Source organism: Somniosus microcephalus, chromosome 20 (genome assembly GCF_052327205.1).
Source record: "Somniosus microcephalus isolate GS21.2 chromosome 20, FLI_Smic_1.0, whole genome shotgun sequence".
Classification (NCBI taxonomy): domain Eukaryota; kingdom Metazoa; phylum Chordata; class Chondrichthyes; order Squaliformes; family Somniosidae; genus Somniosus; species Somniosus microcephalus.
The window spans coordinates 36,277,266-36,303,603 of record NC_141006.1 but is presented as its reverse complement, the minus strand read 5'-3'; the positions used below and the strand labels follow the sequence as shown (position 1 = coordinate 36,303,603).

General features: G+C 44.6%; 1 protein-coding gene across 1 annotated transcript in view; it reads right to left on the bottom strand.

The window, feature by feature from the left end:
• csmd2 (CUB and Sushi multiple domains 2) overlaps positions 1 to 26,338 on the bottom strand; it is an 807,040-nt gene that overhangs the window by 503,299 nt on the left and 277,403 nt on the right. Inside the window, exons 10-12 of the mRNA XM_085962435.1 lie at positions 22,624 to 22,818; positions 17,831 to 17,969; positions 6,501 to 6,688 (exon numbers count right to left, since the gene is read on the bottom strand). Coding sequence (XP_085818561.1) covers positions 6,501 to 6,688; positions 17,831 to 17,969; positions 22,624 to 22,818 — 522 coding nt within the window. The remainder of the gene's footprint in view (positions 1 to 6,500; positions 6,689 to 17,830; positions 17,970 to 22,623; positions 22,819 to 26,338) is intronic.

Sequence of the window (26,338 nt, the reverse complement as noted above, 5' to 3'; positions counted from 1 at the left end):
ATATATTCAAAGCAATGGAGGCAGTGCTGAAGCAACCAAAATAAATGCCACATCAGCATTCTATAGCATATGTTTTTTACTGCTGCATTTTGAACTATTCATGTTTGCCTTTCAGAATTTTGTAAGATCATATTTAATTGTAGAGTAATAATTAGGGGAGATTACATTATTGTTGCATGTCAAAATAGTATTGGCCATTTGAAATGTAATTCTGACATCAAAGAAAATTGATGCTTAAAACTGCGGTGTCATTATATGGTGATATCTGTAAAGCTGCAGGGAAATGGGTCACTAATTCAGCTGTGAATGGGAAAGAAGAGAAAGAGGTTCTGCTGTGTTGGGGTTTGTTCCATGAATCTGTGTTGAAGGAAGAATATAATATTTCAGTTTACCAAAGTCCTCATTATATGACAGGAAGGATTAAAAAAAAAAGAAAATGAACCCCTAAGAGCACATTACTCCAGATTGCGTTGTGTGGTACTCTTTCTGTAGTTCGTGCCTATTTTATGTTTCCTTTTATTGTTTAATTAAATAGTGTAGTTCATTTTAGCCCTTACAATTCTGACATTCAAAGGAGATGGGACACGGATCTATATAAACTCAGTACGCAGTTTAATGCAGCTAAAGGTAATTGTTAGTCCTCAGCTATATTTTGTCTGCAAGGACAGAACTTATAAGAAGCACACTTATTGTTCATGGGGATTAGGTCTGTTATGATGAGCACAGTATGAGTGTTGAAAGAAAAAAAAAGATTTTCTTTCACAGCCTGAATCATCATATTATTTCCTGTTCATTTTAACAGAATCCCCGATGCCAACACAATTTTGAACAGAAGATTGTTATTTTCTGACCATTTAGACAAAATTCTGCAAGAGATCGCTTGTGATTGAAATTCAATATCCCACTGAGTACCTTTTGCATGTTAAACAAAATAAGTATTACTTACCTATAGAAAGAAACTGATATATTCATTATATGTAACGGACTTGAGTCTCAAATTGATTGCTTCTATATTAAATCACACAAAGTAAATAACTATGTTGAAATCTGTATTAAGTTTGGCTACTTTAAAATGGGGGTGTTGCCACAGTAACAAAGGTGAACAGAATGATATAGCTAGTGACATTATGAGGTTATGAGATGATTAAAGCTGGCACTGCACGTTACCTTTGTCTTTGCAAGGCAGTTCATCTGAAGGACAAACACAGGTAACTCAGCACTGGCCAAGCAATACACATGTCCCTTGTCATACAGTGTATGAGATCACAACAGACATCAAGTACCGAAGATGATAGCTGCAGAGAGAACATGTCAGGAAAGTCTCCGCATGTCTCATGGAGCGCTTTAACTGGAAAGACTGGATGACATTGAGAAGGGCAGCTCACTGAGGCAAGACGCTGGCCTAGTTCTCTAAAGCACCTGGGAGGGGGGGCGGGGGTGGAAGAGGATGAAATCAGGTGATGTAAACAGAGGCTTCATTCTGCATCAAATAAGAATATTTCAGTTTTTTTTAAAGATTTTAGGTAGACAGAGCAATTGTGATTTTAAAATTGTCTTCAGATAGTTATACTTTCAGGAATATCTCTTTGTCTGGAGAGTGGCCAAGAAGGGAAATTGATTTTTCCACACTTTCAATGAGTTAGTTAGTTTACTTTGAAGGGGCTATGACCTGTACACAAAAACTAATTAGGTCAGAGTTTTCTTGATGGTTGGAGCAGTGTGGACCACTTTCCATAGTTTCTTCTTCTTCTTAGTCAGTCCCTTGGAACCGAGGATGACTTGCTTCCACATTAAAAATGAGTTTGCAGGTGACTGATGAGTCCAATGTGGGACCTACAGCCTCTGTCACAGGTGGGGCAGACAGTGGTTGAAGGGGCGGGTGGGTGGGGTGCTTGGGTTGACGTGCGCTCCTTGCGCTGCCTGCGCTTGGCTTCCGCTTGCTCCCGGCGAAGAGACTCGAGGTGATCGGCACCTTCTGGATGCTTCTCCTCCACTTTGTGCGGTCTTGGGCCAGGCATTCCCAGATGTCAATGGGGATGTTACACTTTTTCAAAGAGGCTTTGAGGGTGTCCTTGAAGCGTTTCCTCTGCCCGCCTGGGGCTCTCTTGCCGTGCTGGAGCTCCGAGTAGAGCGCTTGTTTTGGGAGTCTCGTATCGGGCATGCGGACAATGTGACCCACCCATCAGAGCTGATCGAGCGTGGTCAAAGCTTCGATGCTGGGGATGTTGGCCTAAGCCAGAACACTGACGTTTGTGTGTCTATCCTGCCAATGGATTTGCAGGATCTTGTGGAGGCAGCGTTGGTGGTACATCTCCAGTGCTTTGAGGTGCCTGCTGTACATGGTCCATGTCGCTGAAGCATACAGCAGGGCGGGTATCACTGCTGCTCTGTAGACCATGATCTTAGTGCCGGGTTTGAGGCCCTGGTCTTCAAACACTCTCTTCCTCAGGCGACCGAAGGCTGCACTGGCACACTGAAGGCGGTGTTGGACTTTGTCGTCGACGTCTGCCCTTGTTGACAGTAGGCTACCCAGGTATGGAAAGTGGTCCACGTTGTCCAAGGCGTTGTCGTGGATTTTGATAATCGGGGGGCAGTAATGTGTGGCGGGGGTAGGTTGGTAGAGGACCTTTGTCTTACGGATGTTTAGTGTAAGGCCCATGCTCTCGTACGCTTCGGTGAAGGTGTTTACAATGGTTTGGAGTTCGACCTCCAAGTGAGCGCAGACGCAAGCGTCGTCTGCATACTGTAATTCGACGACAGAGGATGGGACGACCTTGGTTCTGGACTGGAGGTGACGGAGGTTGAACAATTTCCCGTTTGTTCTGTAAATTAGCTCCACTCCAGTGGGGAGCTTACTGAGGGTGAGATGGAGCATTGCAGCAAGGAAGATTGAGAAGAGCGTTGGTGCAATGACACAGCCTTGCTTGACCCCGGTCCGTACGTGAATTGGGTCTGTGGTGGAACTGTTGGTCAGGAGCATGGCTTGCATGTCATCGTGAAGCAGGCGGAGGATGGTGACAAACTTTTGAGGGCAGCCGAATTTGAGGAGGACACTCCATAATCCCTCACGGTTGACAGTGTCGAAGGCCTTTGTGAGATCAAAGAAGGCCATGTACAGCGGTTGGTGCTGTTCCCTACATTTCTCTTGTAACTGACGTGCGGTGAAGATCATGGCCATTGTGCCCCTTAGTGGGCGGAATCCGCATTGCGACTCTGGGAGGAGCTCTTCGGCCACTGGAGAAGGCGATTGAGAAGGATTCTTGCGATGACTTTCCCTGTGGCAGACAGCAGGAAAACTCCTCTGTAATTACCGCAATCGGACTTGTCACCTTTCTTGAAGATGGTCACAATTACGGCATCTCTGAGATCCCCTGGCATGCTCTCCTCCTTCCAGATAAGAGAAATTAGTTCATGAATTTGCGCCAGTAGTGCTTCTCCGCCATGCTTTAGTGCCTCGGCGGGGATTCCATCTGCTCCTGAGGCCTTGTTGTTCTTCAGCTTTCGGATGGCCTTTTCAACCTCATGCCGGGCTGGGGTTGTGCTGAGATGGTGGCGGGTAGCATGCTGCGGGATGGAGTTGAGGACACTCGCGTCGAAGACAGAGTCGCGGTTAAGGAGATCTTCAAAGTGCTCCTTCCAGCGGGCACTGACTGCCTCTCTGTCCTTGATAAGTACCTCTCTGTTCTTGGCCCGCAGTGTGGTAAGTCCTTGGGTGTTTGGGCCGTAGATGGTCTTGACTGCACTAAAGAATCCACGCACGTCCTGGTCGTCGGCTAGCTGCTGGATCTCCTGCGCTTTCTCCACCCACCATCCGTTCTTTAGGTCGAGAGTTTTTTGTTGGACCTCAGCCTTCAGGCGTCTGTAGAGCTGCTTTCTTGCTCTCGAGTTCTGTTGCTGTCTCCAGATTAGGAATGCCTTGTGCTTGCGGCTTATTAGCTCCTGGATCTCCTGGTCATTCTCGTCGAACCAGTCTTACTGTTTCCTGGTCGAGTGACCGATCGTCTCTTCACAGGTGCTGATTATGGAGGCCTTGAGTGCAGACCAGGCACTGTGGGCACTCTGTGTCTCTGCATCACTGGGAGTCGTCAGGTTGTTTGTGAGGCGCAGGCTGAAGAGGGCTTTCTTAGCGGGGTCTTTGAGTGCTCCAGCGTTAATTTTCCTGTGGCATTGATTCTGTTGCCGCCGCTGTTTTGGGGCTACATTGATGGAGATGACAGAGCGGATTAGGCGGTGGTCTGTCCAGCAGTTGTCAGCTCCTGTCATGGCGCGGGTGATGCGGACGTCCTTGCGGTCCCTCGCTTGGATGATGACGTAGTCCAGCAGATGCCAGTGCTTGGAGCGAGGGTGCTGCCATGAAGCCTTGTACTGGTCTCTCTGATGGAACAAGGTGTTGGTTATGACAAGGCCATGTTCTAAGCATTTCGACAGGAGGAGGTTGGGAGCCTTCTGTCAGCGAGGGCGGTCATTGACGAAATCCAACACCGCCTTCAGTGTGCTAGTGCAGCCTTCGGCCGCCTGATGAAAAGAGTGTTTGAAGAACAAGACCTCAACCCCGGCACCAAGCTCATGGTCTACAGAGCAGTAGTGATACCCACCCTCCTGTATGCTTCAGAGACATGGACAACGTACAGCCGGCACTTCAAAGCACCTGAGAAGTATCACCAACGCTGCCTCCGCAAAATCCTGCAAATCCATTGGCAGGATAGGCGTACCAATGCCAGTGTTCTCTCTCAGGCCAATATCACGAGCATTGAGGCATTGATCACACTCAATCAGCTTCGATGGACGGGCCACATTGTCCGCATACCCAATATGAGACTCCCAAAACAAGCGCTCTACTCGGAGCTCCGTCACGGCAAGTGATTTCCAGCAGGGCAGAGGAAAATGCTTCAAGGACGTCCTCAAAGCCTCCTTGAAAAAATGTAACGTCCTCGTCGACTCTTGGGAATCCCTGGCCTAAGACCACTCAAATTGGAGAAGCATTCGAGAAGGCGCCGAACACTTTGAGTTTCTTCGTCGGGAGCACACGGAGGCCAAGCACAAACAGCGGAAGGAGCGTATGACAAACCAAGCACTCCACCCACTCGTCCCTTCAACCACTACCTGCCCCACCTGTGGCAGAGTCTGTCGATCCCGCACAGGACTCATTAGTCACCTTAGAACCCACAATACTGGAGTGGAAGCAAGTCATCCTCGACTCCAGGGGACTGCCTAAGAAGAAGTTTTGAAATGCTAATGAATGCGAGTCTGCAGACTGAGAGCAGCAGATGAATCCGTTGTCTCTATGGCTCACCCAGCTTGAAAGAAGAATGGTTACTGTCTCACATTAACACCTGTGGCATGAGAGGTTTCTTTTAGTGGTTCTTTTGGCAGCTGTACAATCTTAATAAAGCTCATTGGTGAAGTTGAGTTCTATGATCTCGTAATTTGGAGTACAGGGCATGTGCCTGTGGTATTGGGCTAGCAATCTAGAGGTCATAAACTTAAATCTCGGAATTGCAAATTGTGAAATTGTATACATTAAGTCTGGTAATTAGTGGGAAGCCCCAGAAATAAATGGCCATGAAAGCTGCTGGAGTGTTGTGAGAACCCAATTGGTTCACTAATGTCCTTCAGGGAACAGACCGACCCTACCACCCATACCTAGCGGGGCTGGGCTGCGTGAGACTCCAGACCAACACTATCTTGACTTGTGATGCCCTCTTTAAGTTGTCAAAACAATTGCAGAAGGCCAGCCATCACCTTCTCAGGGCACTGGGGATGCCTCATCAGTGTTGTCCACATCCTCAGCTCAAATAACAAAATAAAACTGTGCAAGTGCATGTTCGAACCATGGCATGATGCCTCACTCTTTGCAAGCATACAGCTTTCAGTGCATAGGGTACTCAATCTGCTTCTGGAAACTGCCTCTGTGCTGTGAGTACAAGTTAAAAATGTTGGGAAGCCTAATCCTTAACTGTATCATAATCACATCATAAACATTTTTGTGCCCCCCCCACCATCCAATCTAAGTTCTGTAGTTCTCGGTCCTGCTGTTTCACACTCTTCTAGGAATGGAGTGTGCCTGAAAGCTTTCCAATTCAGTGATATCTCCCCTTTAATAGGCACTTGTTTTACATCAGATATTTTTCTTTCATCTGAACTGCATGTAAATGGATTTAACAAGGATTATAGCAATCAGTCCTTACAAATAGGTAATTGTGGCAAGTCGACAGAGGGACAGTTTAATATTTTCTCTGTATTCAAGAGAGAGAAGAAACATACAGATCATATCGTGGTGTAGTAATGAAAATCACCCCAGGGTGGCTATTCATGGAAATTATCAAGGCATAGAAATGTCTCCATGGTAAAACCAAACCAAAGCATTGAGGTATTATTGCCTGTTAGGACCACCCCTGTGATGACCATTGTTATTGATGTAAGTTGAAGAGAACCTGCTCGCTGTAATCACTCCACCATCTAGGATCTGCAGCTGTGTATCTAAATTCTAAGCGACTTACTTTCAAAGCGAATTTGGAACCCAACATCCGAGTGGCTTTTGTCAGTTGAGAACAGGAGGTAAAGATAGTTGCTGGTGCTAATCAGAAACTGAGGTACTTGAGTACCATGGTAGAGGCCTATCAGTGCTGAGGAGTAGGATCTTCCATCTCTGACTTCCAAGGTGTCATAGTTTACTTCGGTTTTAAATCTGGAAATAGAGAGAGACAGCAGTTACTATCAGAATGTGAAATATAATTGTCAGTGAGGAACTTGGTACACACAGAGACTAGCTCACAAAATGTACCACTAGTGTGGATTTTCAGATAACCAGTTATATACTTATAGAGTCATAACGGCACAGAAGGAGGCCATTCGGCCCATCGAGTCCGTGCCGTCTCTCTGTACAGCAATCCAGTCAGCCCCATTCCCCCGCTAACATTTTTATGTAATATTTTATGGATTGATGCATAAAGTTGATTTGGAATGCTTCTGTTTTATGATGGCATTCATGTCAGCATTGTGGCCAAGCGGATGCTGCGATGATCCATATCAGAGGGACGGTAAGGTGTAGGACTATTGGTGAATGTGGAATTGGGGTTGCGTTCACTAGAACCGCAGTCGGATGAGTCAATCACGACAGCCTGGGCAGAAATGGGCTGTCTGGGTTGCCTCCTCCCTTCCACTTCTTTCTCCTCCTCAGCTGGTCGCTGTATGCCTGGTGGCAAGGGCTGGGCCCTCATGGTGGCGAAGTTGTGGAGCATGCAGCAGACCATGATGAATCTTGAGACGTTATCTGGTGAGTACTGCTGGGCTCCTCCAGAGCGGTCCAGGCAGCAGAACCCGTTGCTTCAGCACCCAATGGTCAGCTCTATGATATTTTGTGTAGCAGCGTAGCTCTCACTGTACACATGTTGACCACGTGTTGGGGTGCGGAGCGGAGTCATGAGCCAGATGGTCAAAGGATAGCTCTTGTCGCCTAGCAGCCAGCCTTTGATTTGCCTTGGTGGCTCAAAGACTGAGGGAACAGCAGACTGGCGCAGAATAAAAACATCATGGCGGTTGCCAGGATACCGGGCATTCACCATCATGATATGCTGAGCATGGTCGCACACCAACTATACAGTTAGTGAATGGCAACCTTTGCGGTTGCGATACATATCAGCATTTAGATGCGGTGCCCGCAGAGCCACTTTCATGCAGTCAATGGCGCCCTGCACCATGGGGAAGCCCGCTATCCTGGCAAAGCCATGTGCACGCTCTACCTGCTTCTTTCTGTTCAGAGAGAAAACAATTAAGTCCCCTCTCCTAGTATAAAGAATGTTTGTCACCTCTCTTATGCAGCAGTGGATGGAGTACTGGGAGATATTACAGATATTGCCTGCTCCAGCCTGGAAGGCTCCCGGTGCAAAGAAATTCAAAGCCACTGGCAGCACTGTCCGTGCCCTGGTATGAGGCTGCAAGTCTAGTTGCAAGAGGTGGCAGAGTTCTGTAAGCAGCTCCTTTGTAAAGTGCAGACGCCTCGCACACTGCTCCTGGCTCAGGCTGAGGTAAGAGAATTTCTCTTGAAAAACCCGAGCTGCGTAAAGCCTCCTGCTGAGGGCCCTTCTTCCCCTCCTCATCCTCCCTCTGTAAGCAGCTTGTCCTCTTCTTCACTGCGCCATCTCCCTGTGATGCTGCAGGCCAAGGAGGATGACAACTAGAGCAGCCATGACTGGAAGCAAGTGGTCTGAGCAGAACCCTTGAAGTAAGAAGCAAGGCCTTCTCCACTTACAGCACCGTTCCCTATCACCTCACCAACTTTAAACAACACTTGCTGTTTGTAGTGTACATTCATTATTTAGTTATAGAAACATAGAAGATAGGAGCAGCAGTAGGCCATTCGGCCCCTCAAGCCTGCTCCACCATTTAATGAGATCATGGCTGATCATCCAAATTCAGTACCCTGTCCCTGCCTTCTCCCCATATCCCTTGATCCCCTTAGCCTTAAGAAATATATCTAACTCCTTCCTGAATATATTTAATGAATTGGCCTCCACTGCCTTCTGTGGTAGAGAATTCCACAGGTTCACCACTCTCTGGGTGAAGAAATTCCTCCTCATCTCAGTCCTAAATGGCTTACCCCTTATCCTTAGACTGTGACCCCTGGTTCTGGACTCCCCGCCATCAGGAACATCCTTCCTGCATCTAGTTTGTCTAGTCCTGTTCGAGTTTTATAAGTTTCAATGAATATAGGAGGTATGATCAGTAAGTTCACAGATGACACGAAAATTGGTGGAGTGGTAAATAGCGAGGAGGGAAGCCTCAGGCTACAGGACAATATAAACGGGTTGGTCAGATGGGTAGAACAGCAGCTGTAGTGTATGTACCTTTAAGGGGAGAACTACTTTTTACAGCTCCTGTATACTGTAGTACCGGCAGTGACCACACCTGTATATAAACTCTGAGTAGGGATCTGTACTGTTAGTTTTAGAGTAACCCTCATCCAGTAAACACCTGTTGATTGTTCCCCTGCAGTCTCTGTCTAGTTATTGAAGGACACACAACATCAAGATACACGGATTTAACAGTAGCAAATGGAATTTAACCCTGAAAAGTGTGAGGTGATGCATTTTGGGAGGACTAACAAGGCAAGGGAGTACACAATGAATGGTAGGACCCTAGAGTATCAGATGGACCTTGGTGTGCATGTACATAGATCCCTGAAGGCAGCAGGGCAGGTAGATAAGCTGGTTAAAAAGGCATATGGGATACTTGCCTTCATTAGCCGAGGCATAGAATATAAGAGCAGGGAGGTTATGATGGAGCTGTACAAAACGCTCGTTCGGCCACAGCTGGAGTACTGTGTGCAGTTCTGGTCGCCACACTATAGGAAGGATGTGATTGCATTGGAGAGGGTGCAGAGGAGATTCACCAGGATTTTACCTGGGCTGTAGCGTTTCAGCTATGAAGAGAGACTGGACAAGCTGGGGTTGTTTTCCTTAGAGCAGAGAAGGCTGAGGGGGGACCTGATTGAGGTGTACAAAATTATGAGGGGCATAGATAGGGTAAGCAGAAAGGAACTTTTCCCCTTAGTTGAGGGGTCAATAACAAGGGGGCATAATTTCAAGATAAGGGGCAGGAGGTTTAGAGGGGATTTCAGGAAAAACTTTTTCACCAGAGGGTGGTTGGAATCTGGAACTCACTGCCTGAAAGGGTGGTATAGGCAGGAACCCTCACAACATTCAAGAAGCATTTAGATGAGCACTTGAAACACCATAGCATACAAGGCTACGGACCAAATGCTGGAAAATGGGATTAGAATAGACAGGGCATGATGGCCGGCGCAGACACGATGGTCTGAAGGGCCTCTTTCTGTGCTGTATAACTCTATGGGCTAGATTTTTGGGGCGCTGTCAGGCGGGGTTTCAGGCGTGTGGGGGGGGGGGTAAATCCCGACTTTGGGGGTCCCGCCACCATCCCGCCCCACGTAAGTTTCAGGGGCGGCGGGTACCCGCCCTGCACTGGGACCCGCCAAAACCAGGCGGGAAGGGATTAGTGCCAATTAACTGCCTGTTAACAGGCAGTTAACAGGCAGTTTTTAGCCTAATCCCCATTTTGAGGGGTTTCGTGTGGGTTTCCCGACGGCTCCAAACCACGCCAGGTTGGAGCGGCGGGCCGTCGGGTTGAAGGATTTGGAGGGGTCGCGTTGTTGGTGTTCAGGTGAGTGATGGGTGCATGAGTGCAAAGGTAAGTGTGTTTGGTGTGTGTAAAGTGTGTAAAGAACTTTTACTTACCTGCACTTACCTTTACAGCCTTTCTTCCTCTAGGCGTCGGGAGCGCATCAGTCAGCCGGAACTTAAAGCTGAACGGCTTCGATCTGTCAAAAGTGACAGCCTGCAGCTTTTAGTACTGCTGAGATTTCTAACTGAGTCTGCGTAGAAGGACTCAGCTTAGAAATCAGACTGTCAGTGTTTCACAGCTTCAAACAGCTGTGAGACTCTGATATTTCATCTGTCAGAAATCTTGACAGATGAAATTGCAGTCTGTGACGTCACCTGTTGCTGGGTGGCCCTTAATTGGCCTGCTGAGCCCGCTGGGTGGGCTCAACAAAGTCAATCAAGGGAAAATCACGCGGATTGGCCGGACGTCGAAGTAGGCGGATCAGAAACCCGAAAGGGGAATTCCCGCCTTATTCCCGACAGGTTCCACAAAATCGACCCCATGACTCTATGAACTCTAGAAAGCTCCAAACAGTTTCACATACTTACACACAGCCAGTAGAAATCAATCAACAACTAACTTTAGTGTGGTTGATGATCCCCATAAATATCGCTGGTAGGGGGTCTTTGCTGATGCTGAACGCATGTTCAGCAGTGCAAGGTTAACACAGGACATTAGCTCCAGCGTTGACGACCAAAAAGGCAGCGCTGACATCAAATCAGCGTTGCATGCTGATTGACGTCACGATCTGCGCACTGTGCATACTTCCGGCAGACGTTCCTTACGCCCGCCCTACAGCCCTCACCAAGATGACGTCTGACGTGGCATGTACCAGAAGTTTGCTTACGCGGCACAGACGCCGTTTTCGGCATGGCACCCGTACCGCTGATAAATTGGGCGCTACGCAGCCGAATGTTTCGCCCATAATGTTTGAAAGTAATTTTCTACCTCTGTTTCATTATGTCTTTCACAAACAACAGCCTTTGGGTTGTTTAAGGGCCTTCAAAAAATGCACTGCAATCTTTAGTCTTTCCTTGACTGATATTGCAGACAACCAGCCCGCCTGAGGAAGCTTTGTCAATGTTCACTCCAGAGATCCCCTACTAGATGGTGGATGAGATCCATCCTGGCAGTGACTCATCCTCTTTATAGGTCAGGAAGCTGTCTACCCAGTTAACGTCAGAAACTCAGCATGTGAGCGAACTGCTGTTGCAATCCTAGGTCCTAACAACCCTTCACGTGGTATGCTAATAAAATACAATGCTTCATTGATTAGTCCCTCAAAGCTGATTTTGTTATGGAAACATGTAATGAGAAGCTGAAATCCCAAACCAACCATCCAACCAGCAGTAGAAACATAGAAACATATAAACATAGAAGATAGGAGCAGGACTAGGCCATTCGGCCCCTCGAGCCTGCTCCGCCATTCAATGCGATCATGGCTGATCATCCAAATTCAGTGCCCTGTCCCTGCTTTCTCTCCATATCCCTTGATCCCCTTAGCCTTAAGAAATATATCTAACTCCTTCTTGAATATATTTAATGAATTGGCCTCAACTGTCTTCTGTGGTAGAGAATTCCACAGGTTCACCACTCTCTCGGTGAAGAAATTCCTCCTCATCTCAGTCCTAAATAGCTTACCCCTTATCCTTAGACTGTGACCCCTGGTTCTGGACTCCCCCGCCATCGGGAACAGCCTTCCTGCATCTAGTCTGTCTAGTCCTGTTAGAATTTTATAAGTTTCAATGAAATCCCCTCTCATTCTTCTAAACTCTAGCGAATATAAGCCTAATCGACCCAATCTCTCTTCATATGTCATTCCTCCCATCCCAGGTATCAGTCTGGTGAATCTTCGCTGCACTCCCTCCATGGCAAGAACATCCTTCCTCAGATAAGGCGACCAAAACTGCACACAATACTCAAGGTGTGGTTTCACCAAGGCCCTGTACAACTGCAGCAAGACATCCTTGCTCCTGTACTCAAATCCTCTCGCTATGAAGGCCAGCATACCATTTGCCTTCTTAACCCCCTGCTGTGCCTGCATGCTTACCTTCAGCGACTGGTGCACAAGGACACCCAGGTCTCATTGCACTTCCCCTTTTCCCAATCTATTGCCATTCAGATAATAATCTGCCTTCCTGTTTTTGCCACCAAAGTGGATAACCTCGCATTTCTTCACATTATACTGCATCTGCCATGCATCTACCCAATCGCCCAACCTGTCCAAATCGTACTGGAGTTTCTTGGCATCCTCCTCACAGCACACATGCCCACCCAGCTTTGTGTCGTCTGCAAACTTGGAGCTATTACATCTAGTTCCCTCATCTACATCATTAATATATATTGTGAATAGCTGGGGTCCTAGCACCGATCCCTGCGGTACCCGACTAGTCACTGCCTTCCACTCGGAAAAAGACCCGTTTATTCCAACTCTTTGCTTCCTGTCTGCCAACCAGTTTTCTATCCAAGTCAGTACCTTACCCCCAATCCCATGTGCTTTAACTTTGCACGCTAGTCTCTTATGCGGGACCGTATCGAAAGCCTTCTAAAAGTCCAAATACACCACATCCACTGGTTCTCCCTTATCTACTCTACCAGTTACATCCTCAAAAAATTCCAGTAGACATGAATGAGCACAGTGACACACCCTGAGTGCATGACCAAACAAATGGTGGTCTTGCAACTTCATGCACTTTCACCATTATTGAGCACACTCCGATAGCAAGAAACACAAAATTTTTCACCTCATGAAATCAATGCTAGAGGGTTAAGACCAGGGATATCTATCTTTTCAGAATATCTGACATAAGAACACACTCAATTGGGTACTATAGCTAACATTTCCTGTTGTGTGCTGGTGGCAGGTGAAATTTCCCATCTAACATGTATATATAACATGTATTGCATATATAATTTAATGACGTTTAATTGGTATTTAATATAATTTAGATGGAGTAGAAGTGAATGCAATTCTAGTGAACTGTTGGTTGTGGGAGTGGAACAGGAGATATGAAATATACAGATAAATGATTTATTCGAAGATTCAAAATTGTTATTTTTAAAAGAAATATTTGTTGTTTCTGTTGATTTACTTTTGTGTTGAATTTGAGAGGTGTGAGGTAATAATGTTTATTGTGAAGTGTATGCAATTCCTTGTTAGAAAGAGCTGATAAGACATAGCGGAGAGCTGAAGACTCCCATTTAGGATTACCCATAGCAGCAGTAAAATAAAAGCAGTTGGCCAGAAATAGCAGCAGATGGCCACAAAAGACGGTAAAGAGAATTGGACAGCTGGCAGGGAAGAGTTGGTTGTGAGAGGTAGCTAGCAGGCCAGGAAAAGGAACGATAGGTTTGATAGACAGCAAAGAACAGAGAGTGAAGAAGATGGAGAGGGCATGAGAGTTTCTATCAACAAAACACAGGTGACAGAGACTTTCTGTTTGCTTTAAAATTCAACTTTAAAAATACTCAAATTAGGATGAGGATAACACTTTTTCTCTCTCATCTCAATATACAAAAGCTCTGGGTGCAATCAGCAAAGTCTCTCATTTTATTTCTCACTGTCCCCTCTCCCCCACTCATACATATACACACCTTTGTCTAAAACACTCAAATAAACTCCACCTGAATAAAGGTTTTGAAATTTGTCCACTAGCTTTTCTTCAATTAATTTAGAGAAACAAATGAGCAAAAACTTCTAGATGTTGAAAGAAAAATACTCAAGCATTTGGAGAGCATCAAGCTGATGAAATGGTACTGATGCATCCTGGAAAATTGGGTACATTACAAATCCTCAGACTACACAACCTGCATTCAGCTAACAGAGACACATCAATTCAAATATTAATTCCAAGCCCAGGCCTTCGGAAGAAGCTGAGAACTCCGAATTTAAAAAAAGAATGAAATCATTAGAAAACATTAAATGTAATTCAGTGGACAAATGCAATCATATTATTATGAAATCTGACATTGTTGCCTTTTTTTGTTTTTCAGGAAGCAGCCTGTGTGGTTGTGGGGAAAAGGTAACACACCACTGCCTACTGGCATAACAGGTAATCAATCATTAAAGTCATTTAACATTGCAGTGCCACAGTATATAATATTTACAGCTAATTGTAATGGGCAATTGTTGGCATTTTAATATTAGAATTCCCATAGGAATGTAGGCTTCAATAGAGCCCATGACCTATATAAGAATTTTATATTATAAGTTTCAAGTAATACGTGTAAGACTCACTGGAGTGTGAATTAATGTAATTTGTTGAGAACATAGTGGTGGTGAATCTGGTTGTGGAGATTAATTACTGATTAGGAATGGACTGAAGACAGTAAGGACTGCAGCAGCTTTAGCATGACATTGCCGAGCTAATTGGCTGCTGCTTTCCTATGATGTCAAAACTCGAGGGATTACTTGTCTGTGATTCAGACTAAAAGTGATGAACCTTGTACTTTATAGTTACTCAGAGACTGGTTTTAACGGGGGGAAAAAATACATTTTCTTCCTGTGGAATGGGAAGTATATTCAGAACAGTTGGACCACTCATAGCTACAATCCATTTATTCTCAGCCTTTCACCTTCATTATGCAAAGTAAATAATATGATGTCTTGACCAACGGGTGCTTGTTTAGAAAGGGTCATGTTGCCATGGCGATATCCTTCAAAATTTAGTGATCTGGTCATTTCTATGCATGAAACAGTACTACATTACCAATAAAATATTTCCATTTTGATAAGCAGAGGGGGAAAAAGAATCAGAAGACATGTCACCCTGACCTCTCCTAGCATTGGTCTTGGGGCAATTCTCTTGTCCCACCTCTTAACCAGAAAATAATGCAGGGCTGTTAAAAATTAGGGGTGCCTGAAAATATATATGGTTATGCGAATGAAGCTGTAATGCGAATAATACTGTGTTTAAATGATTGTATTAGTGCTCGAGACAAGTAAGGGTTTAATGTACAAGTTGTGTTTTACTGGAACTGTGTAAGTTTTGTTTTCCTGGAGGCTTGAATTAGACGTCGAGACAAAATGTCTTCAGTTAGTTAGATTAGATGAAGCATAACATTCCATACAGGGGCCCACGGTATGGCCTTGTCAGCTAACAACAGGCTAGCTGTCTGTTGTTTGTAAGTTTAGGATTTTGACTCTGTTGTTGTGTCTTTAATTTGGCCAATGAAGGCCCAACCTATGTTTCTTCCATTATTACTAATAACCATATTATAATGCTAAGGTAGAATTTGGAGTTTGTTTAACAGAACTGCTTGCGAAGATAATTAAAAGTTAATTAGTATAAAGGACATAGAATAGAAGGAATTTATGGGAGTTAAGGTACTATCTCAGGATGGAATAGTCTGTTAGATTAAGGGGAATCTCTACACGGCATAGGGAAAGGGTAAAAGGGAGAGGAAAGCTACTATAGAATTATATGCTGTCCAAGGGAAGCTTTACCAGGTGTAAATTGCAATGTACAGTACTCCAAAACATTTCTTAAAATGGGCATCAGCAGAATTCTGTACTATACATTGAGTAAAAGTAGAAAATTTATTTTCAAAAATTGCTGTCAAAGTGCTTGACATTTTTGGACTAATATACATTCAGTATTGCTGGTGCAATTTCTTCAAAATCAGTTATTTTCATGAGTGAATGCTTATTTTAGCTTTCTTTGAAGCAGTTCTTTACCCAGCAGCTTCAAAAACATGTCTTAAGTACTGCAAAGCCTGTACTTTTCCAATGAGAACAAGCCCAATTTCTTTAACCTTTCCCCATAAATTAGAATACCTTGTATAATGCTGGATCCACTCAAGAATCCTTTCTACTGTGTGGTGATTCTACCCCTAATGCAGCCCAGCTAAAGTCTCCTGCAGTAACATCTCTTTTGATTTATATCCTATCCCTCTGCCAATGCACTACCTTTTATCGCTCAAACAGATTTCTCTTTTTTAAAGCACAGAAATAGTCTGATGATTTTACCACTTGATCAATCTGAAAGTAGTTTTTTTAAAAGATAGAATATGGCACTTTCAGGGAAGAATCTGTGAAAATTAATCTGCAATACCATTTAGCACTGCCGGAACATAAGCACAAATATGATCCGAATGACAATCACAGAGTCTGAAAGATCTAATATGACTGCAAACTCTTTGATTTGCTTTTCAGCAATGATCACAGAAGTCATATGACTGAATAAATAAAGCAGTGTCTGATCTCTGTGTATATCATTTATTACTATGCTTTAGATTTCACACGGAAATCATTGCTTGCATTGAGAGAGTATATTTGCATTTTATGGACATTATTGTGATCACTAAAGCTATGTAAATACAAATTAGTAATGAGGTTTTCTGATATTACTTTTTAAAACTTAATTCTCTGGATGTGGGCATTGCTGGCAAGGCTGGCATTTATTGCCCATCCCTAGTTGCCTGTATGCATCTGCTTGGCTTGCTCGGCCACCTCAGAGCGCAGTTAAGGGTCAACCATATTGGTGTGGGACTGGAGTCACATATAGGCCATACTGGGTAAATACAACAGGTTTCCTTCCCTAAAGGACATTAGTGAATCAGTTGGATTTTATGACCAGCTTTTTAATTCCCAGCTTTTTAAAACTGAATTCAAATTCTCAATTTGGCAGATTGAAGCTGTCAGGATCTGAAATCACAGGGCTGGATTTTCTCAGCCCCGAGGAGGCGGGCATGGAGGCGGGACTGCCGGTAAAGTAGCAGAAAGTGGGGGATGATGGCAAAACCGCCCCCATCCCGCCTCCGTGCCCTTTTGCCAGGAGGCGGGAAGATGTGCTGCTTCGGGTCCTGTCTCCTGGAGGCAGGAAAGGGATTAAATCCTTTTAACTGCCTGTTAACAGGTAGTTAACAGGCAGAAAAAAGGATTAGTGCCCATTTACCTTCTCAGGTAAAGGCTTCCCGACCTCGGAGAACCCCGCCGGGTTGGAGGAGTTGAGTAGGAGGCCTGCGGGGGTCGGAGGCACCTGAAAGTAAGATGTCGAGGTGCGTGATGGGTGTGGAGTGTGGAGTGGTAAGTATGGAAGGTGAGTGTTAAGTGTTAAAAAATGTTCACTTACCTTGTTTTCTGTCTACAGCCTTCATCCATCCTGGACCGGGAGACCCGACATCTTCCTTGTCGATTTCACAGACTGGCTGTTGGATCCTCCGAACCAACAGTCATCTGACAGCTACAAAGTTGAAAGGTTTGATGAGTCCTAAACACAAGGACTCCTGAAACTACAGAGAATGTCAATGTTTGACAGCTTCACAGAGCTGTCAAATGCTGACATTTCTTCTTTCAAGAAGTCTTGACAGAGAGCACATCAGACGTTGATGTGCTCTGACATGCTCAGTCAGTGACTTCCTCCCTAATTGACCTTGTTAAGCCTGCCCTGCGGGCTCAGCAGGCCAATCAGGGGAAAATCCCCTGGTTGGTCAGAAGATGATGGAGGCGGGACATTGACATGACAAGCAGCAGTCCCGCCTCCAACTCGTCTCCATTGAGAAAATCCAGCCCACCGTGTCTGGATTATTAGCCCAAGCTTCTGGATTATTAGTCCAGTAATATCACCACACCACACCACCATACCCCACATTATGCTGAATGCATTCAAACATGGTTACCAATTAATAATTGGAAAAGGTGTGAAATCACCTGTCAAAGGTTATTTTGATGGGATATCCAGGTTGAGCTTCAATCACCCACACACAGTTGAGAGAATCCTTGTAAAATCCTGGCCAGCCTGGAGATAATATCATTCCACTTGGAGCAGTTAGGTGACCTCCACATGGTGCTGTGGGAAAACAAACACAGAGTGAAGTACAGCTCGTGATGATACACAGAAGTGGCTCAGTCAGAGTTCTGGACTCTATTCTCATTTTTCACATACAGCTTTAATGATAATCCAGAGTGAGTTGCATATAGAACATAGGAACAGGTGCAAGCCATTCTCTGTATTTATTCTAAGCCAATGTGTTTATCAGTAACAAATATGTAGGTGCATACAAGTTTTAAATTAACAAGGCATTCCCCATATCAGTCTGTAACTTATCCCTGACCACCTGTTATTTTACATTCTTCCACCTTCTTGCAATCGTAAAGAATGGCTGCGGCCCTTTAGTACGAGATGAACGGGAAGACAAGGAAGATGTTGGTAGTACAGAACAAAGGCCTTCTAATATAAGTAGTAGATAATTGATATTTGTACATTCTGATATAAAAATATATTGTCCAGAGGTTTACAACCTGCAGAAAACAGAGTAATAAAAAAATATATAAACATTATATATAGAAAATAATGAAAATTTGAGCCTGAACTCTCATCTGAAAGTGAGCTCACTTGGGCCATTTAGGTTCGTAGACAAATACATGCATTTGGCTAAATTCAAACCATTTTTGGTTTGCATAAATATCCCTTTAAAAAATCCAGGGATTGTTAGAAACACCACCATTCTTCTATACTGGTAGTTAGAACATAAGAACACAAGAAATAGGAGCAGGTGTAGGCCATTCGGCCCCTCGAGCCTGCTCCGCCATTCAATAAGGTCATGGCTGATCTGATCTTGGCCTCAACTCCACTTCCCGCCCGCTCCCCATAACCCTTGACTGTTGATGATGACTGACATTTACAGCTGTAGCCATAACTCTTAAACCAGCTGCCTGAAAATGTACATTGCTGCTTACTTCTGGCGGTCCAGCTGATGCATCATGAAGCTAACTTGATCTCCCAAGTACAAGCCAGGGCATACTTTGAATCTGCTTGAACTTGCAAGGAATATTGATGCATTCCAGGTCCTCAACTAAACCATATCTACCATTAGACCACTGGCCAAATGCTGGTGGTCTAACAGTAGATGTACAAAAATGCTATTGACCCATGCAGTCCAGGAGGGAGTGCTGGTGGAAGGCAAGTAATTATATGTCCGAGTCCTGGTGGTTTGATTAAATACATCAATGTTCCTCGGCAGTTCAAGCAGATAAGCACTATGGTCAGGTTTGTACTTTTGGGATCAAATCAGCTTCATGATCGCTCTTTTTAGGGTGCCTAAAAATACATTCCTTCCCTCCACACTCATGTCCACTTTTAAGAATATAAGAAATAGGAGCAGGAGTAGGCCATTCAGCCCTTCGAGCCTGCTCCACCATTCAATAAGATCATGACTGATCTTCTACCTTAACTCCACCTTCCAGCACTATCCCCATATCCCTCGATTCCCTGAGCACCCAAAAAATCTATCAATCTCTGTCTTGAATATACTCAAGGGCTGAGCATCCACACCTCTCTGGGGTAGAGAATTCCAAAGATTCACAACCCTTTGAGTGAAGAAATTTCTCCTCATCTCAGTCCTAAATGGCCGACCCGCTATTCTGAGACTGTGACCCCCTGGTTCTAGACTCCCCAGCTAGGAGAAACACCCTCCCAGCATCTACCCTGTCAAGCCCTGTAAGAATTTTATATGTTTCAATGAGATCACCTCTCATTCTTCTAAATTCTAGGGAATATAGGCCGAGTCTACTCAAACTCTCCTCAATAGACAATCCCCTCATCCCAGGAATCAGTCTAATGAACCTTTGTTGCACTCCCTCTACGGCAAGTATATCCTTCCTTAGGTAAGGAGACCAAAACTGTACACAATACTCCAGGTGTGGTCTCACCAAGGCCCTATATAATTGCAGTATGACTTCTTTACTCTTATACTCCAGGTGTTATCTGCATGGTTGGGCGTGCAGTGATCTTGAGTTATTTTTGTAGCAGTATATGGAACTTGTTTTGTGCAAGCCACCTTTGTAATTTATTCCATAAATTGTGATTATTTCTTGGCAAGAATACAATGGAGCCCACTTACAGTGACTTTGAACAAACCAAAACCTTCGTTATCACAAATGTATCACGTTTGTGAATGGATAAATCATCTTGCATTACCAACTACCAGCAGTGAAAATCTGAGCTCTAATTTTCTGTTGTTTAACTCAAAAAGAACAGTAGGGTGTTGCTCAGAAGTGTGTGTATCTCATTTGCTTAATATTGTTCAGTGCGTCAACTTAACTTATAAAAAGATCCATTCCAGTTAGTCCCCAGGAAACAAGCAGTCTTAAGATTGCAGTTATTTTTTTTTTTTGTGCGTGCAGTCTCAAGTTACCCTCACAATCCTGACTAAATAACGTTAGGTTTCAGCACAGATCAGAAAATTATTTTGAGATCTCAATCTTTTTGTCAAAGCACGAGCACCAGTGCACAATGAATTTAAACGTCACTGTATCCTCCACTTCATCAAGCTCTCAGTTAGTAATGCTACATTAGCCAGCTCGTCCTGGTAACCTGACGGCCTAGAAATTGAGTTTGCGCTGCGCCAGGGCTTTAGCGCCGGAAGTTAGCGCCGGCGCTAAAGCCCTTTGCGCGCGCCAAAAATTCAGTAGCGCCGCGCCCAAACGGCTGCCGGCGCTACTGAAGGGTTTTAGCGCCTGAAAACTGGCGCAACGCGCCGCATTGCGGCGCTATTCCGGCGCTGCGGCGCCCGCTGCGGTGCGGCAGGCTCAGGAAGTGCAGGCCTCCTCCTTCCGTTAAGGAGGAGCTGCCTGCACCCGGCCGCGGCCCGCGCAAATCTCATCAAAAATGAGCCCGGCACCTCGGACAAGTGCCGGGCTTGCATCTGTTCTGGGGGTGGGGGGGGGGGAGAAGTCTGGGGAGGGAGCTGCGGGCAGGCGGCCGGCGGGAAAGCGGCCGGCCGCCGCGCCTCCTTAAAGCGCTGGCGCAGACTCCGGCAACACTCGTTTGCCGGAGTCTTAGTTGCGGCTGCCACTGGCGAGGCGGCCGCAACTGAATTTCGGCTTGGGGCCGGGTTACCACGGCAACCGGGACGCTGCGCACACCGATGACGTCATCGGTGCCGGCGCAGCGCTACCGGTCTACCGCCGCGGAAGGGCGCCAGGCAATTTAGGAACCGGCGCCAATTGCAGCGCTAGGCCCTCTAGCGCCGCAAAATCGGTGCTAAGGGCACTGAATTTCTAGGCCGACATGTTTTTTGTTTCACTAAAAAGAATCCACTATAAAAAGGTTCCATTGTGTGGACACGCTATTGTTTCTCTCTCACAACTGTTGCATCAGGCCATGTTCAACTGCACAGTCGAACAGGTCACTTATGAACAATAATGGGTATTACGATTTCATAGGTACAAAAATATCATTCATGGTGACATTGAGGGCACAGACATAATAACACTTTTTCTAACATTATACTTCCCAAACTGAAAGGATATTTTCTGAGGAATGGACAGAGCAATTCATGTGACCTGTATTTTGCACAATGATGCTGATGCCTTTGTTTCTCGTGAGAGTAGCAGTGAACAAATGGCAAACCTGAATCTCCAGCACTTTTCCTGTTTCTGGCCTCCAACTGTTGCAATGGGGTTTGAAGTGACTGATACAAAGCTTAAATTTCACACATTTTACGAACTATGCACAGCCTTAACCATTAAAAAATGTCAGTCATAACGGCACAGAAGGAGGCCATTTGGTCCATCGAGTCCGTGCTGGCTCTCTGTAGAGCAATCTAGTCAGTTCCATTCCCCCGCTCTATCCCCGTAGCCCTGCAAGTTTATTTCCCTCAAGTGCCTATCCAGTCTCCTCTTGAAAACATTGAGTGTCTCCGCTTCCACCACCTCCGTCGGCAGCGAGTTCCAGGTCCTCACCACTCGCTGCGTAAAAAAGTTTTTCCTCACATCCCCCTGTATCTCTTGCCCAAAACCTTAAATCTGTGTCCCCTAGTCCTTGTACCATCAACTAGTGGGAAGAGCCTTTCTCCGTCTAGCCTATCCAAACCCGTCATAATCTTGTACACCTCTAACAAATCACCCCTCAACCTTCTTTGCTCTAATGAAAACAAATCCAGCTTCTCCAACCTGTCCTTGTTGCTAAGATTCCCCCATCCCCAGAACCATTCTGGTAAATCTCCTCTGCACCCTCTCAAGGGCCTTCACATCCTTCCTAAAGTGTGGTGACCAGAACTGGACGCAATACTCCAGTTGTGGCCTAACCAGCGGTTTATAAAGGTTCAGCTTAACTTCTCTACTTTTGTACTCAATACCTCTATTTATGAAGCCCAAGATCCCATATGCTTTGTTAACCACTCTCTCAATATGTCCTGCCACCTTCAGGGACCTATGCACATTAACTCCCAGGTCCCTCTGTCCCTGCACGCTCTTTAAAACTGTGCCATTAAGTGTATATTGCCTCTCCCTGTTCCTTCTGCCAAAATGCATCACCTCAAACTCATGAATGTTTCAGTTGCTGAAATGAGCATTGCATGTTGTCTAGAAAAGATGTTATTTGGCTGTGAACCTCAGACCTTTCCAACAAACTTGTTAAGTCAAAAATGGGCCCCCACCAAAATTACAGATCTGCAAACGTGCACTGGGCTGCTGTCAACATATGCTGTTAAAATGGTCACCTTCACATCTTGGTACAGCACTGTTCCAGACCACATTTCCGTCTTTCAGGATACAGGAGATAGTTTCTGATCCATGTGTCTTGAGAAATCCTTCCTCACAGAGAAAAGATACAGTGCTTCCGAGCTGCAGACTTTCCCCAAAACGTCTCCCATTCACCGGTACCCCCGGATCAGGGCATTCATTGTGTCTGAATGCTGAAGGAACACAAACAGTGTCAGTGTTTAATACAGTACGCGCAAATTCTCCAGCAAGAAGTTATGAGTTACTAAACGAACTAAACAAATCTCCAGTTAAGAAAACATCAGCCATGTTCTGCAAATTTTTTTAAATAGTGGGATTTCCTTGAAATCTTCCACAAATCATTTCCGAAACAATCTACAGTAATGGGAAGAACATAAAAGGGTGTAGATAGAAATGGCCACTCAACCTATCAAACCCATTCTTTCCAATAGATCATGCATGCAAATTCCACCCAAAATATGCAATCTCCTGCGAAACGACCTACAGGTAAAAGTTACAAAAATGTAAAGCTCTGTGAAACTTCTTCCTCATCCCTTGTAATAATCAAGTGTAAAATCCAACATTTCAGCTTTGAAATGTTCAGTTACTTTTAAAAGAATGAATGAATATAGTTTTTAATGCTTCTGCAGGGAGTATAGTCGACATGTGCACTATTCTGTGGGAAAATATTTTCTTCTGGTCATTAACCATGCTTCAAGTTTACTAATTTTGTATTTGTACCATCGTCACAATTTATAAGATGGTTAACTCACTTACATCTAAACTGTTGATACCTTGACATTTTAAAGCACATTGGTTTTCTAAAAGAAATTAGTGAAAATAAGTTCAATTCAATGAGTCTCTACTCAAAACTGAATTTTAAGTCCTGAAAACACTCATACTTCGAACTTTAAGCTAAGTGTCACTGTTGCTTGATGTAAGAAGTCACACAACACCAGGTTATAGTCCAACAGCTTTATTTGAAGTCACAAGCTTTCGGAGCGCTGCTCCTTCGTCAGGTGAAGTGGAGAGATGCATAAAGACACAGCTTATATAGTCAGAGAATAATGTCAGATTACCTGTAAACATCTGACATTATTCTCTGACTATATAAGCTGTGTCTTTATGCATCTCTCCACTTCACCTGATGAAGGAGCAGCGCTCCGAAAGCTTGTGACTTCAAATAAAGCTGTTGGACTATAACCTGGTGTTGTGTGACTTCTTACATTTGTCCACCCCAGTCCAACTCCGGCATCTCCACACCACCACTGTTGCTTGAGAGTGCCAAAAAACTCACACATTGGGGCCACTTTGAACTCGAACTGCTCAGCAAAAATCAGCCGGGTAGCCAATTAAAATTGCTCAGGAAAGCTGCCTGCAATTTTTAGTCAGGCTTCTGGACGTACAACTGAGCCGCCCACCCAAAGATGATGGGGTCCTCGTAGACCTACGGAGATCAGATCTGATTAGGTCATCGGACTCCAACTGGGCTTTTAACGCCGGCTAGAGCAAAGAAGCCGCTGCAGATTTCCCACTTGGCTGAAGCAGGTCTGAAGGGGTTCGGGGCATGAAGAGGCCCTGAAAGGTAATTTTTTTACTTTTGTTTGTGGGGTTAGGAGGAGCTGGAGTTGCTCCTCAGGGCCCTACAACAAAGTTTAGGCCTTCTCTCCTCTGCGACTCTGCACCCCCACCCACTTAGATCCTCCCAGAATCCCTTTCCCCATACCTACCTGCATGCCGGCGGGCGGCCAATGACAACCCAATTTCCACAAGGCCAGCAACCGCTTCCCGACCACTTCCCACTTGGAACGAGCTGGAAGTGGGCCAGTGGCACGTTAATGAAGCCCGGGAGGTAAAATACGCCAGGTCTGATTTCTGGAGCAGTGAGTGAGTTTCCAACTCACCTCACCACTCACCTGCTCTGTGTTAAAATAATGACCAGTATATTCTCAACGTGGACTTACCCAAAACCTGTTTAAAAGTAAAACACCTCTTGACTTCCATCATTTCAAATTATGCATTTTAAATGTTTCCTGGTGCCAATACCTGTTCAGTCTAGATGGGATATTTTCAGTAAATGCTCTATAATCACAGCCAAATGTTTTCCCCACATCAATAGACATTGATCAATTGAGTACATATTTTAGGTATGAACATGCTTTACCTTGCATTTATCTGCATAATATTCCATCCACTGTTCCTTATTTCATCCATTTAATTTGTCCCTTTGAATATTTTCAACCTTCCTTACATTCAACATATGGCCATGTAGCTTAGTTTGAACAGCAAATTAGAAAATATCACAATAATTATCCTCGATCATAGATTTATGAAAAGTGCAAACAGAAATAGACTTGAACAGACAGCGCCAGCACTGTACTAGTCACTTTCATCAAAGAGGCTTCTCCATTTATCACACAGTGCTTTCTATTGCCAGCCTAGTTTTCATTTCAGTTCAGTAATATGCCATCAATTCTATTACCTACACCTTTGTCTGAAACCTCAGGAGTGTTCTGAAAACCCAAATAAATTATGCCCATTGGATAGCCCTTTGTCTAGTAATTTAATTACCTCCTCAAAGAATTCCAGTGAATTAGTTGGACATACCCTATTGCTTCCAAGTCACACTGACTACTTCTTGCAACTTCTACGCTGTTTAGGTGAAAATTGATAGTATCCCATAAATACTCCTGAGCATTTTTCTGGCTCCCAGTGTTAGAATAATGGACCTATAGTTCCTTGATTCATATCTCATTCCTTTTTTTTGAACACTAGATTTACATTAACTATCTTCCTGCCGTCAATCTCTGTATTTATGGAGGTCCTTCAATTATTAAGCAGGGTATCATCTATATCTTGGTAGATTCCTTCCCATCTGATCCAGGTGTTCTTAGTAACTTCATAACACAAGTTTCGTTGGCGTCTCCAGATATTATATTTTCCTGCCCCAGTTTGACTGGAGCTGAAATGTGTCCCAATTTTCATTTGTGAACACTGATGCGAAGAATTAATTGGTCTTCAACACAGCACCCACTTTTCAATAGTTAAAAGTGTCTTTTGATCCTTCTTACTGCCAACAGTCTGACTTCTGATTGTCCTTTAATCATTTCTAGTGCTTATATAAGTTACACTCAGTTGAGTTTGACAGATCTCTGAGTCTCACTACTTTTTGATTCTTTATCACTTTAAAAATATTTATCCTTAGTTTTCAGGTTTACCTTTAATTATCTTTTTAATTATGGTCCTAGTCTTGCTATCGTTCCCCCTTGTGATGTATTTCAATTCAACATCCCTGAAAATAATCTTTTACAAACTTTAATTCTAATTGTGTCCTTGTGTTTAGTTCTAATTAATGATATCACAAAGGAGTATAATGTGACTCTCTGCAAGCTTTACTCAGCATTCTGTTGAGATTCTGGGCACCACTTCAAAGGATAAGAACCGAAGGATGAGAGCTGAAGCGAAATCAAAATGCAAAGTGGCTAGAGCTAGGGCATCTAATTCCTATCAGGTTGGGCCTAAAATAATGAACCCAAAAGGTTGGCACACATGCTGAGAAATTCCCCCCCCCGCCCCGCAACCCCCACCACCACCCACCGTTCCATGTTTTCCGCATGTATTTGTTGCTGTGGGTTGCAGGTGAGTAGCTGCCATCTCAGTGCAGAACTAGAGCAACAAAAGTAGACCACTTAAACTGCCTCCCAAAGATACACA